The 15,414-nt window shown below is 46.1% G+C and overlaps 1 protein-coding gene across 1 annotated transcript in view; it reads right to left on the bottom strand.

Moving 5' to 3' along the window:
- Positions 1 to 5,278: 5,278 nt before the first annotated feature.
- Positions 5,279 to 15,414, bottom strand: part of PEBP4 (phosphatidylethanolamine binding protein 4) — a 301,778-nt gene continuing 291,642 nt past the window's right edge. The window contains 1 exon segment of the mRNA XM_044663477.1: positions 5,279 to 5,596. Within this exon segment, the coding sequence (XP_044519412.1) occupies positions 5,505 to 5,596 (92 nt within the window). The 3' untranslated portion in view covers positions 5,279 to 5,504.

Here is a 15,414-nt window from a genome sequence, read left to right as displayed (position 1 = left end):
ACTGATGCTCCAAGTTTCACTTCAAGTGTCCCCTCTTCTAGGAAGCCTTCCTGAATCTTGCCAGCCTACAGAGACCTTTCTCCCTTTTCTGAACTCTGTATGGAGATCTTGGATGCCACTTTACAAGAAATCCTTAAAGAACTTTGCTTTTGGAGTCAGAGGCCGTGGAATCAAATCCCAGCTCTGTCATGTTCAAGATCACTGGCCTCAGTTTCCTTATCTGTATAACAAGGGGATGGGTTGGTCTCTGCCTTCCAGCTCTGTCTCATGAATGGGTGGCTCTGTATCAGCTTCCTCTTGTATCCATGCTGAGTGCATGATAGGTCCTTAGGATTCACAAACCATCTACCGGGAGCCTACTATGTGCAAATCCCTATGAATCCACGAGTGAATGAAAGAATGAATGAAAGCAAGCTTTGCAGTGTGTGTGCAGAAATGCCAGCATATCTGGGTCTATTTATGGCCATTGTGATATAGACTTCCGGACTTCACAATTGTTGGGCGTGTGCCTATCTCTGCTGAAGGAAGCACACACCTAATTTTGAGGCTTCTACTTTCACTTTATGAGTGGAGCCAAACCTGGGAGACAGCCCAAAGTGGGGACCGGGGGTGGCCTGCCTACTAGAAATTCTGCAAGGCTCACCAGATCCCAGGCAGATGCTCTAATAGCCCCAATTCTTCTTCCTTTATTTAACCCAAAGTCCCCTGCTCAGTGAGTAGATGATGTCTTAGGGTGGAAAAAAATGTCATCTCTTCTTTGTCTTTGTTCTTAACACAAGGAAAAAAAAACCAGTTCCAGGGAACTGAGGGAGAGATGGGGACCCCTTGGGGTTCTCAGCCTTATTGCTCAACATGTCTTTGGGCATGTGAAGGGGACAGAACTCTTTTTGGGCTGGCTCCCCACAAATAACTGGAATTTGCTTCCCAAAATTATACCTTATGATCCTGCATTCTAAGTGAGATTTTCTGTTCTGAGATTTTTAAAGCCAAATGCTCTCAAATGGTTTTCATGTGACAGTACATTCTGAGACTCTGTTTTGCTTTGCCCTCTCCCCTCTCCCAAGGGTGGGGAGGGCATCTGGGCATAGTGGGCAGTGGAAGATCAGGATGCTGAGCAGCCCCTCACTCCCACCCGATGGATCTCATGGAATTCATCTTAGAGCTGGAAAGGACATTAGAAACTGACCCCTTCATTTCACAAAGGAAGAATCAGAGACCCACAGGGGTAGAGGGTCAGGATCAAGCAGCTAGCTAAAGGAGCTAGTAGGATCAAAGGGAACTTAGAGATCATTTAGTTCAGCTGAATTTGTCTTATAGAGAAGAATGCAAGGCCCAGAGAAGAAGAAGGACCCTCCCAAGGTTCTATTGTACTAGGCAGAGCTGAGATTCAGAACTCCTACTCCAGACCCTAGGCCAAGACAGTTTCTGCCATGCCATTCTAGTGAGTCTTCCATTCTCCTTTCTCTTTTCACTTTTTTCTTTCTTCTCCCATTTAGTCACCTCTTTTTCCCCAGTGTGAATGCCTTAATGGGCCATTGGTATTGTGGCCCAGTTGCTGGCACTCAGGGCCAGAGGGACTTCTGACCAGTAAGCCTGGGGTGGGGGGCAGGTGAGCCTTCTCTCATAGGGTGTTTTAATCATTTTCATTATAGCTATAAGCTTTTGTCCTTTCCATTGTTCTCCAGGAATTATACAATCTTCATCTTCCTCAGCTCAGATGTTCTTCTCTCCACCTTGCAGTCAAGTAAGTCAGTTCCTCTCCTCAGCCTCAGTTTCCTAGTCTGCAAAGTGGTGATAATGAGGCTCCTCATTATCAGAAGTAGATATCCTCAGCATCAGAGGGCAGAGAAGAGGTATATAGTGTGTGTGTGTAAGAGACAGAGACAGACAAGAGAGAAAAGAAAGGGAGACCTCGCCTGCCCGTGCCTGCAGGTGTGTAGATGGGAAAGTTAATTAGTGACTGTTTGAGATGCCAGGATGAAAGGTGCCGGTGGGGCCTGGGTAATTTCAGGTAATATCAGGACAGCCTTCTCCTAGGTGGGCCCAGAGCCAGCCTCTACTCATCCTGGGATGGGGAGAGATGGGGAAACAACCCCTCACCCCACTCCTGAGCTGAGGATCATACCCCCAGAGGGCCTGGGGGAAGGGAGAATTCTGAGCTAAAGGTCTTTGTCTTTATAGGGAGTTGCTGGTTAGTTGCTAAGGAACTGTAGATCTTTGTAGATCCAAGTCTCCATTGCCTTGTCTGACTTGAGGAGTGGGGTGCTGGGTAGAATCCATGGAAGCTGGTGGAGTTCATCTAGAGACCTCCAGTCTCTCTGCTTGTTACCTCAATCTCTTGGCTTTATCGGCTGGAGATCTCTGTCCCTTTCTGGTACCCCCAGAGTCAAAGGATCATCTAATCCAGTCCTTCCATTTTAATATGAGGAAACTGAGTCTTCAAGGCTCTGTTCAAGTATTTTCTTCTCCATGAACCCTTCCCTCGACCTCCAGTTATTAGTGCTGTCTCCTTCCCAAACTTTCCGTGTGTTGTGCTTATTTTCATGAACATTCTAACCGCCCCCCCAACTCCACCCAATATTAACTTTGAGGACAAGGACAGTTTTGTTTTTGATATCTTCAATGCCTTGAGCAGTGTGTTGCCCATAATAGGTACTGTTTAATTGTCTAATTGAATTAAATTTCTGAGAGATGAATAGACTTGTCCAAAGTCACAAGGTAGTAAACAGTAGAACAGGAGTCTGAAACCATTTCTCGGACTCCAAATCCAGTGCTATTTCCAAATAATCAGCAGCTTCTCAAGCCCACCCCCAGGACTTATCCTCCTCAATCCTGCTTGGGCAGGCGGACACATACACAAACTTGAACAGACCCCACCCCAAAGGGCAAGGAAAAACAGGTGTGGTGCTGACAGCTCATTGGAAATTCAGAGGAACCCTAGTACGCATACCAGGCCTTCTTCTTCCCTCTGTACTTGGAGTCATCATTGTTATTATTGCTGTATTTACATGGAAGTTCTCCAAAGTGACTTGTTTCTCTCTCTCTCTCTCTCTCTCTCTCTCTCTCTCTCTCTCTCTCTCTCTCTCTCTCTCTCTCTCTCTCTCTCTCTCCTTTCCTCCCCCTCCCTCTCTCTCTCCCCCTCCCCTCTCCATCCTCCCAAAGAGCAGTCATCTCAAAGCCATGCTTTTCTTGGGGAATGATCAAATGGATGGGAAGATGCTTAGGAGATTCTGGCCAGAGGGGAGGATCCTGCTTGGGAGACTGTGATGGGGAGATCTCTCTTCTGGGTAGTTTCTGCCATTGCCACAAAGGTCCTAGGGGAGATGCAGAAGACTGGGCATAGCCCTACTCTCCATTCCCTTCGGGGCCCCCAGCCTCTGACTCTCTCTGCCTGGGGTGTAAGTGGAGGGAGCAGGGTTTGCTCTGAGTAGTCAGGGGGGCGCGCGCCTCTTTTCTAGTGGATGGAGGCTTCAGACTCTTCTCCCAACTTGCCCTCATCACTTTATCCCTGGCCCAGAAGTGCTCATTCCTCTCTATTTCTTTTCAGTAGGCTTGGTATGGAGGATCCCAAAGCAGTGTGTAAGAAGACTCGTCTTACTCCCAGTAAGAGGTTCAGGGAAAGGCTTGGAGGAAGGGACTTGAGAGTAGAAGAGGCGAGACCCAGGTGAACTTTTCCGGAGGTCTCCACAGCAGCCCCGCCGCGCCATCTTTCTCCCAGCACCCCCAACCCCCAGTAGGATGTGGCTTGGCCAGTCACAAAATACACAGCATCGATCCATTTCTCCTACTATTAATATTATTTTTTTCTTGGAGTGGAAAATGAGGTCAGGAGCTTCTTCCTCCCCAAACTGCTGCAGAGCTCCAGAACACCAGAGAGAACGAGGGGTTGGGGAGACGGCGGAGAACCAATGAGAAAAAAGCAAAGAAAGTTGATCATTTCCTTGAAGGATAAACATCCGACCCACCCCACCCCCACATAAACACGGTGGCCGCAAAGAGGGAAGAGCTCCGCGGGGAAATCAGTCTGGGTCTGGATTCGGTGCAGCCCGCCCGCCCCAAGAAGCTGGAGCCGCTCTTATTTGTCCTGGCCCGGAGCCAGGCGGCCGGTGACACCCCGCTGCTGGGGTGGGGAAGAGGGCGATGTGGAGGGAGATGTTGACACACTAAAACAGTCCCCGTTGCGGCTGCCTTCCATGACATTGTAAACGGTCACTTCCTTTTGCTTTTTTTAACTCAGATTGCGGGCTGGCGGGCGCTGTGGGACCCGCTTTTGCCACCCGCATTTCCTCTTGGCCCCGGGGCTGGTCTCCAAGGCGGCAGTCACCGGCCTCAGCCTCGGAAAGGCCTGGGAGGAGAATCGTTGGCTCGGCGGAGTTCCGGGGGACCCGTCCTTTGGAACTTTGGGAGAAGGGTTTGGTTTAGGCCTCTCCAGGGATCTCCAGCCAGGCTGGAGGGGGTGGCCCGAGGCTAGCGGGGCCATTTCTACTGCTCGAGTTCGGTGGCAGTGCCTTTCTTCGGATGATCTCAAAGCACTTCGCACCACGAGTAATTAACTTCAGCCTGGCCTAGGCGGGGCGTGGGGAGAGAATATTAACTTCTGAAGGAAAAATAAGGCAAGGATGAGGAGCTGGGAGTTGGGGTTGGGGGAGACCAGAAAGGTGCAGGGGGAGAGAACCGAAGTGCCTTTTTTTTCTAGGTTCTGAGTTGCGCAACTCAGAGGGGAAAGCCTCTGGAGGAGGGTGGGTCCAATGGAAGGGATGGTATGTCTGATTAATTAGGCGCATGAAACCCTACCATGGCCCAAATGAAAGGGAGCTAAAGACCATCTATTTTAGGAGTTCTTAACCTAGGGTGGTTAACCCTCCCCCCCCCCCCCCAAGGGATCCTTGGTTAGATTTGAAGGGGAAGGGGAAAAAGACATTTTTCTTTTCAGGAACCTCTAACTGAAATTCACCATTTCCTCCAATTATTTTGAGACAGAATTCTGAGAATTAGTACAAAGGCTTCCTGCCCAAAAAAGGCTAAGAACCCCTGATTTAATTGAATCCCCTCATTTCAAAGGTGAGAAAGCTGAGGTTTAAGGGAAGGTAAGTGACTTGCTCAAGGTCTCAGATTAAGTTAACCACAAAGTCAGAATAAGAATCTAGATATTTTGCTTCTCACTTTCTCTCCCTCATCTTTGAGAAAGCCTCCCTCCAAGTCTGTCTTTGCTCACTGGTTTTTTTAAAATTTCTTTCTGATTTTGGGAAGAAGAATGAGAAGAAGCTGACAGATCAAACCAGATGGCAATAGAAGATGTTATTTTTATTTTATTTTTTTTTTGCGGGGTGCGAAAGGGGTTCCAAATCTAATGGCCACACCTTGAAGATTTTCTCCAAGTTTGAGATGACCTTGTGGGAGGAAAGGGTGATTGAACAAAGAGCAGAGAACTTTGGTGTAGACTTCCAAGAAGAGCAGCCCAAATCCAGTCATTTGGCCACTTTTCCCAGTGCTTTTAGGCCTGGCTAAAAATCATTATAGTTCTGGGTCATGAACTGGCTGGCTGCCACAGGGCCCAGGTGGAAATGTTTTATGAAGGAACCGATGGACCAGGAATCTGAAAAAAAAGTAAGAAGAAAGTGAGGGGTGTCCAAACTTCCTACCTTGCCATTAGATAGAAGGGTACCCACTTAACTAGGGCTATAAGGAAAGACTAATCACTTAGTAGCAGTTTTCCTCCAACATTTTCCTTTTACTGTGTCAGTGGGAGAATATCCTAATCCTCCATAGCCTCTATCTACCCTATTCCCTCTTCCCTTCACTTTTTTTAAACTGTTGCCTTCCATCTTCGAATCAATACTGTGTATTGGTTTCATTTCTAAGCCTGGCCCTCTATCCACTGAGCCACCTAGCTGTTTCCCCTATCGCTCTTGATCCATTTTTATCAGCTAAAATTCTGAGAGGTCTTCGGGCCTGGAACCATGACAAACTGGAATACATTTAAAGTTGATCTATGAACCCACTCTAGATCCTGGAATTAGGCCTTGATGCCTTGCAGGCTCCACACCCGACCACTCTAGCTGCTGGGTCTGAAAAAAGCAGAAGCATCTCTTTGACCCCCTTAGTATCTCTCTTCCTATCTCTTCTGCCCTTCCTCCCACAAGGAAAAACAACAAATACAACTAAAACCCACATGTAATGCAACATTTGTTGACAGGGCACACAGGGCAGGGGTAGTTCATGGCTAATAGCAATGTTGAAAGGACATAAAGACTCTGACTCTGGACCTTTGGTGGGGATGGGAGAAGTAGGACTGAGGGTTGAGAAGTGTAGGTTGGGAGGTCCCAAGTCTGGTGCCTATTAGGGAAACTGAGGCAGAGTTGGAGGGGGGTAAAGGGAAGAGAACTAGAGGAGGAAGATTTTCCTGTGGGGAGAAGGAGTTGTCAGGATAAATAAGAAGGGGCTGAGGGAATGATGGAGACACATGGAAGAAATGGGATGTCCTGAATGTAAATTTATCAGAAAACTGAGGCCTGGTGATGAGAAATGACATGATAATTTTTGACAAAATTCTAGAATGTATTAAAGGGAGAGTTTGTCAAAGCACTTAGTGTGGAAAGTATTAATCAGTAAAAACTAGCATGAGTTGCTCTTTCCAAGCTAACTTTACTTCCTTTTTTTTTTTAAAGGGTTGCTAGAGAATGAGATAGACATAGATTATATCTGGATTTTGGCAAAGCTATGGTAAACTCCATATCTTTGTGAACATGATAAAGATGTAGGCTAGATTCATGGTGCCAAAGTCAAATAGAAATGGGAAGGAAGAGCACTAATCATACCCAAGGATCTCTGATGGCATACTGATTTAGTTTGAAAATACAATATTAGGGGGCAACTAGATGGCTCAGTGGATTGAGAGCCAGGGCTAGAGATGGGAGGACCTGGGTTCAAATCTGGCCTCAGACACTTCTTGGGCAAGTCACTCAACCCCTGTCTAATAATGCCTACCCTTTACTAATCTACTGCCTTGGAACCAATACAAGGTATTGATTCTTAGACAGTAAGTAAAGTTTTTTTGTAAAGAAAATATATTATCTATGTTTAATTGCTTTTTATTTGTCAAATATTTCCCAATTATATTTGAATCTGGTTCCCACATCACTCAGGAAGTGTTGTGGGCCAAAAGTATGACACCTCTGGGCTAGATTATAGAGGCTAGATAGATTCAGAACCATGAAGAAGTGGACATAAAGAATGGTGATTAATAAATTCATTCCAACTAGCGGAGTGCCCCCAGGAATCTAGGCTTGGCATTTTTTCTGTTAAACATTTTTCTTCCAAATGAGGACATAGATAGCATGCTTATTAAATTTGTAGATGACCCAGAGCAGGAAGAGATGGTTAACATTTTTGACCACAAGATCCAGGAAGCAAAGAGACCCTGAGAGAAGAATAATGGGAGAAATCTAAGGAGAGGAGGTATAACAGGGCTAAATGTAAGGTCCTACAATGGAGTTCCAAAAATCAATTGTACAAGTACAGAGTCACTGAGGGTCTGACTAGGTAACTGTTGGTCATGTGAAAAAGTCCTGAGGATTTCAGTAGACCACAAGCTCAGTATGAGTCAACAATGTGACGTGGTGGCTAAAAAAAGCTAATTAAACTGAATTAATAGGGAAGTGTCCGAGAGGGAAGGAGGTAACAGTCCTGATGCATGCTCCTTGTTTAGATCAAATCTAGAATGTTGTGTTTTGTTCTGGGAGGCTCATTTTCAGAAAGAAATTAATAATTTGGAAAACTTTCAGAAGAATGGATGTAGGATAGTCCCTGGTCTCCAAACCATGCCACATAAGGGAACTACTAAGAAAACTAGGGATATTTTGCCTTAAGGGATATTTAGACTTAAGGGCCACATAGTAGGCATCTTCACAGCCAGAGAACAAGGATCTTTTTAAAGGTGGATATGAAAATGTTTAGATTCAAATGTTATTACATTTCGAATAATAGGCCTAATCCCTGATCTTATTCATTTGTGTTGGGCAGTTACTTGAAAGTCCCAAGTAAAAGAACTTTTGTAAGCAATCTTACAAATGTGAATTTCTCAGAGCTTGAGTGGGTTGGGATAGTGGAAGAAATGCCAGATTCGAGAGTCTAAGGACCTGAGTTCAAATCCCACTTCTACCATTTACTACCTGTGTAGGTAATACCCAGGCAGGTTATATCACCTCTCTCTCTGAGGTGATGTAATCATGTCCACTAGTTTTGTTTTTGTTTTTAGTACCCTGGTTAGTAGCCCAGGAGGTCCTAATGTCCTAAACTCATTGAGAGTGGATAGAAGCTTACCACTCACTTCCTAACATCTGGTATATCAATACTTTGCTAGTCCTTTTTTGACTTTTATTTCCCAATCAGAAGACCATTCTCCTTAAAAGAGAAAACAGAAGCAAAATAATGAATTAATTAGCTCTGCCTTTTCCCCCCCTGTGATTGATTGTCATCATCTTTTCTTTTTCAAGTACATCTCTGCCTTCTTTGCTCTTCCTCTTTCAGTCCAATCCAATTCAACAAGCATTTATTGAGGGCTTATTAATGCAAGATTTTATAGGTAAGGGAGAGGGGAATAGACATTTACAGAACACACACTATGTGCCAGGCACCATAATATCTCATTTGATCCTCATAACTAACTTGGAAGGCAGGTGTTTTTATGCCTCTCATTTTACAGTTGAGGAAACTGAGGCAAAGAGTGGTTAAGAGACTTGCCCAGGATCACCTCGCTAGTATGTCAGAGGAAGGATTTGCACTTAGGTCTCTCTTGACTCTAAGGCTCAGTGTTCTTTTCTCTGGAAAAGATCCCCGCTTGCCAAAATCTGAATGTAACCCAACATCGATTCATTCTTCTTCCTAATCCATCAGGAATTTTAGTCTGCTACCCTATGATCCAGGGGAAATGAGAACACTGAGGAAGGAAGGACTGGCCTGGCCTTTGTGTGATGGAAGGTGGGCATGTGAACCTGGCAGGAGATGATTTGGGAGCAAAGAACTGAACCTGATGAAGAGGTCGGAGGAAACAGGGGATGGCAAAGAGAAATCCCCTATGCCCCTGACTCCAGGGGCACCTGGGGGCTTTATGGGTCTAAGAGGTGCTCGGCAGCCCACATCCTACCCCAGCCATGCCCATCTCCAGCATAACTGTTCTTGGTTTTCTTTGGCAACTCTTTAAAGCTGGGCTTTGTCTTCAAGCCCAGCTCTTGGAAGCAGATCAGCCGAGTCCCTACCCCAATTATCTCCTCTCTGGCTCTATTGTGATGCTCCCCCCCTCCCCCGCCCCCCAGACATACACACTCTTCCTGTCACACCCTTCTGCCCCTCTATAAGGTCTAAAAGGAAGAGGGATGAGTCAGACCTTGGTGAGGGGGCCGGGGTAGGGAGCCAGAGGACTGTGGTTTCTTTGCGGTTATTGCTCTGAGAAGAGCCCGCCATGGATGGCTCAGCCTCTTTCCACAAGCTGGAGTGGAGTCAGCTGTCTGTGCCATATGGAACTTGGATATACACAGAAGCCTGTCAAGAGGGTCTCCTCCTGGGTATTTGTGGGGGTGTGACTCCAGAGGGTCCTCCTGAGGTGTACCCTTTCATTCTTATTGAACGAGGGGGGTGAGAGGGAGGTCCCTGAGACAGCCAGTGCTTTCTGGGATGTCGTTCTAGGTCTCCCTAGGTGAAAAAGGGCAATAGTCAGTCTGCTTGGCAGCCCCAGGATGCAGGGGGGCTGGCATCCGGCCCATGGAGCCCTGAAGGTTCTTCTGTTCTTGCTCATCTATTTATATACCAGGCGCTGGTGAATCCCTTACCTCCATGACCTTGCGCTGTTCTCAGCCTGCTAACCTCCAGACCTCAGTAACTTGGGTTATCTATTTGACTTCTCCATGGTTAGAAGAGGAAATAACAGAATCATTCTGAGTCCACTAGGAATTCACTCTGTCTAATCTCAACAGGGCTTTCTCCCTGGTGCACTGAAATCTTTTTATTCAACTCTGATTGCTTCCCCATCATACTCTCCACAGATATTGTTCCAGGCCCTCTTTTTGAAAAGTGTCCAGGTGGAATCCTTCCCTTCCCCCCTTAAAAGTCAGAGGACATCCCAGAACTCCTTTACTTCCCCTCTTCCACATATCAAAATTTCTCAGTGACCTCCCCATCCCTGAGGTAACTACCTTCAACCCCCAATTCTATAAAGCCAACCTTTTCACACGTGAGCTTGGCTTGGATTTATCTCCACTTTCTCCATGACCTTGTTAGAGCAATCATCCTTAAAACCCCACCATCTTACCAGCTCCTAACTCTGGCTACAAATATACTCATAGAATTTTAGTCCTGGAAGGGACCACAGGAGCCATCTGGGGGCAGCCCATAAAGGAAAAAGAATCTCTGCTACAACATATGTAGTAGGTAGCCATCCAGCCTTTGGCTGAACACCTCCAGTGAGGAGAACTCACTTAACAAAACAGCCCATTCCATTTTTGGATAGCTGTACTTTTTAGGAACTTTTCCCATTCATCAACCCTTGCATTTATTTGCCTCTTTGCAAAAATTTCCTTGCAATTTCCTCTCTCACAAAATGGTTTTTCAAGTACTCGAGTCTTCTCTTCTCCTAGTTAAACATACTATCTCCTGCAGCATGGGCTTAGGACCCTTCACCATTCAGATCTCTCCAATGGGAAAAAACAAACAAACAAAAAACAAAACAAAATTCTTCCCTTGACTTGGCTATCTTCTCAAGCTGCCATCTTATCTCCTTCCCTTCATTGACAAACTTTTGGAAAGAATAATATCCACTTGTTTATCAACCATACACTCCAAAAGGCTTTTCGATTTCTTTCAACCTCATCTCTCTTCTGAAACTTCTCTAAGATTATCAATGTCCTCTGGAGTACCAAAGTCCAATGGCTGTCTTGGATCCTCCTCCTCCTCCTCTTCCTCCTCCTTGGCTTTTCTGTAGCACTGATGCTATTGGAGGTTGGCCCCAGGATGCTGATCCTCTCTTGTTCATTGGCTGCCATGATTCCTTGTACACTCCTGCCTTCTCTCCTCCTCTGTCTTTTTCAATAGTTTTGTCTTGGTCCCATTCCTAAGTGTGAGTGTCCTCCAAGGGTTTATCCCTCTTTTCTTCTCTTTCTACACTATCTCCCTTGGCAATCTTTTCTCCTCCAGTGGTCTTGATGATTATTTCTATATAGAGAACTCCAAAATCCATATTTCTAGCTCTGGACTCTCACGTTAGTTCTAGCCTCATCTTTCCAACTTCTCCTCAGGCATTTCTACCCGTGTTGCTCTAAGTAGCACATATATTGCACATAGATAAGAGGATAATAAATGGAGTAATAATAATGTGCATGCTATACCTCTAACATATCCAAAATTGACACATCCCTCAAAAATCCCCCAAACCCTATCTTTCTTTTTAATGGCATTAGCATTCATTAGTCACCCAAGCTTGAAACCTTGACGATGTCTGCCTCATCTTCACCCCACCCCTCCACCATCAGTTGTCAAGCCTTGTCTATTTTGTCCCTGAAATATCTTTTGAATCTTTCTTCCTTCCCATTAAATCATAGACTCTCAAAATCGGAGAGAATTTTAGAGGACATATAGTTCAACAATGGAAAGAACATTAGCTCTGGTGTTAGAGGAACTGGGTTCAAATTCCACTTCTGATACTAAATACCTATTTGATCTTGGGCAAAACACTTCAACTTTGGGCCTCAGTTTCCTTATATGTAAAATGAGGAGGTGGGACCAGAAGGTTTTTATGAACTTCTATCTGGCTCTAGGATTCTGACTTGTGTTTCTGTCAACAGTAATCCCTTCTATAACATCTAGACAAGTAATCATACAAGGTCTACTTGAAGACCTTCAATGAAGCAGAAACTCCCAAGTCAGCCCATCCCACTTTTAGATAGTGCTAATTGCTAGGAAGTTTTTCCTTGCTGTCACCTTAGGTAAGGGCCTAAATCTGCGTCCTTGAAACTTCTATCCATTTCTTCAAGTTCTCCCCTCTGGGGCCAAGAAGAACAAGTTCGATCCCTCTTCTGTAAGACAGCCTTTCAAATCCTTGAAGACAGCTAACATGCCGTCCCACCCTCACCCCAAGCCTTTTCTTCTCCAGGCTAGGCATCTTTCAGTTCCTTCAACTAATTCTTGTGTGGCAAAGTCTCCAATGGGAAGCCATTGAAGGACTTTGAACAGAGAATTGCCATCAGCAGTTCTAGGTATAAGGAAGCTACCAGGAAGGCTGGATTGTAGGGAAGAGAGGGAAAGACCCTGTAATACACTTTAAAAGGTGGATACATGAGCCCCTTCATAGCAGGGCCCCTTCAAAGGGCTAAAGAAGATGAGATGAATGTCTCCATTTGCAAGTGGGTAGAAGGAGCCACATAACTGGGGAGGGTCTCCAACAAAGAGGGTGAGCTCCCAATGACACCATCATTAAAAAAAAAAACTCTTATTTTTTGTCTTAGAATTGATCCTAAGTATAGGTTCCAAGAAAAAAGAAGGGTAAGGGCCAGGCAATTGGGGTGAAGTGACTTGCTCAGGGTTTGTTTTTTTCTTTGAAAATAAGAACGTAATTTATTAAGTGTACAAAATTATACATTTGTCATTCTAGGAAATTTTAGCTCAAAGACAAGTATGTAAATCATTATTCATCAAAATAGGAATTATCTCAATTAGATGACTTTCATATGGGGGACTTAAACATGGCTAGGAAGTGTTGGAGGCCAAATTTGAACCCAGCAAGACACCATTAGTCTTTCTGTTTTTTTAAGCCCTTGCTTTCCATCTTAGAATCAATACTGTGTCTTGGTAAAATAAAGGCTGGGCAATGGAGGTTAAGTGACTTTCTCAGGGTCACACAGCTAAGAAGTATCTGAGGCTAGATTTGAAGTGAGGACCTCCCGTCTGTAGGCCTAGCTTTCTATCTACTGAGTCACCCAGCTGCCCCTGACACCATCACCCTTAATGTCAACAGCTGCCTTCATGGGGCACTGTGCTAGTCATTGTAGCAAGCAAGTCTAATGGGCCCTCATCTTGTTCCTTAGGAATTAAAATACAGATGCAATGAGGGCCCCTAGGTGACTCAGCGGATGGAGAGCCAGGCTCAGAGATGGGAGGTCCTGGGTTCAAATGTGACCTCAGACACTTCCTAGCTGTGTGACCCTGGGCAAGTCACTTGACCCCCATTGCCTAGTTCTTACCACTCTTCTGCCTTGGAAACAATACATAGTACTGATTCTAAATCGGAAGGTCAGGGTTCAAAAAAATACACAGAATGACTTCACAAGAAATAGATAACTGAATATTGAACAACTCATTCCATTCCATTCTTGAACTCTCCAGGCATCTAGGCTCTCAAGCATAGCTTTGCTGAAGGCCCTCAGAAATAACCTAAGGGCAGCAGCTCTGTCTGTGTGCCTCTGCCCCGAACCACTGACCACCAGCCCTGACCTCTAAACTGATGGGAAACTCAGCCTGGCAAAGATCCAGGTGTGGGGTGGCCCCATGCCTTCTGCCTGTCTTCCGTCCCTCTCCTTCACCCCACTGGTGGAGTAGATGGGAAAGTTCTAATCCTGTCCCTGGCACTTGATAGCACAGCACCAGATAGATAAATGGAGCATTTGTTAAGTTGGTATTATGTGCCAGGCACTGTGCTATGCACGGGGGGCACAAAATATAAGCAAGGCAGTCTCTGTGCCCCAAGAGCTTCCATTCTAATGGGGGAAGATGACCCCTAAAGGAAAGCTGGGAAAGGAGGGGAGGACTAGGGCACCTGCTTAGGGGCTTGCTGACAAGACTGTGAAAGATAAAAGCTCTCCATTAGAGAATTCGGGTCCAGATTTCCAGTGGGGTGGAAATGGTTCGAGAGTGTGGCTGCGATGAGGATACAGCTGGGGGTAAGTACCACTCACAACCTCTTTGACCCTGTTTCCCCATCTGTGAAATGGGGACGATGCCTGGCATACCTGCCTCACTGCGATGCTGTGAGGGGAAGTCGGGTACTGGGCCCTGTGTACGCCTGCGGGGACTGCCTAAGCATGAGCCATCCTCTTCCTTCTGGGCTGCTTCTGGAGGGCTAACGAGCAGGGGGACTCCTCTAGCTGGGGCACCTTTGGGTGGTGGCTGACTCGTGGAGCTCCAGCCACCTTCTCTCCCCCCCAGCTGCTGAGCTTGGGAGCTATCCTGTTCCCATTCACTGCTTTCCCATGCAACTCCCCGACCACTGCTCCGCTGCCTCTCATCAGGGACAGTGGCCCTGCAAAAAAAATAAATAAATAAAAAATCCAACTCCAGCCTAATAACAGTCCCGCCAGGATCCTGGCTTAAGTCTGTAATTTGTCTGGCTCGTTGGCAGGGCTGGCTGGCGGTGATAGGAGCACTGATGCTTTTCTACTGAGATTAATGATATCCTGGTGCTGGTAGGCGGGAGGCCTGAGCCTTTTATTTTTTATGCCATTAAATGACATCCAGAGACTTCCACTCTGAGGCTGAAAAGCCCCCGTTCCACTACATTCAATTACCCCTGGAGATTATTTGCTGAGTGGGGGATCTCGGAGTGTCGAGGCCAACTTTGACTTCAGGGGGAGGAGAAGAGACGGGACGCAGGGGTCCCGATTCCCCGGGAAACCCCCTTTCCTCCTGTTTCAGAAATCTGACTTTGATCCAAAGTCCTGCCTCGCCTTCCAGAGGACCTTGGAGGAGAAATGGGAGCCGGTGGTCCCCCTGGGAAGAGCGAGCAGGAATTGGGGGAGGGAGGCATTTTAAGAGTCAGCTGAATCTCTGCTCGCTAAGGGACGATGGACCAGGATTCAGAGCTCTGCCTTCCCCCTGCCTGGTGTATCCTCGGGGACCACTGTTGGCCCCCTCTCAGCATGCCGTAGGGCAGACAGAAGGGAAACTCATACCTCCTCAGGGGCAGCGAGGTGGCTCAGTGGACTGAGAACCAGAACTAAAGAGGGGGACGTCTTGGGTTCAAATACAACCAAAGACACTGCCTAGCTGTGTGACTCTGGGCAAGTCCCTTAACCTCAATCTCGTAGCCTTTACTGCTTGTCTGCCTTGAAAGTGATGCTGAGTGTTGATTCTAAGACAGAAGGTAAAGGTTTAAAAGAAAAAAATTACCTCCTCTCTAAAGCTTTCCCTGATCTCTTCCCCACCTCCCAATCTGTCCCTCATCTGGTCTTAAAGCACTTTGTATTCCTCTCATATATTTATTTTTTTCCCCAAAGAACTATTTATTTACTTTTTAATAGAAAAATTTTCCATGGTTCCATGATTCATGTTCTTTCTCTCCCCTCTACATCCCCTGCCCCTCGACCCTATAGCCAATGCAGATTTCCACTGGGTTTTACATGTGTCATTGATCAAGACCCATTTCCATATTAT

This window comes from Gracilinanus agilis, chromosome 2, assembly GCF_016433145.1.
Source record: "Gracilinanus agilis isolate LMUSP501 chromosome 2, AgileGrace, whole genome shotgun sequence".
Classification (NCBI taxonomy): Eukaryota; Metazoa; Chordata; class Mammalia; order Didelphimorphia; family Didelphidae; genus Gracilinanus; species Gracilinanus agilis.
The sequence above is the reverse complement of the archived record's forward strand: the minus strand, read 5'-3'. Positions and strand labels throughout refer to the sequence as shown.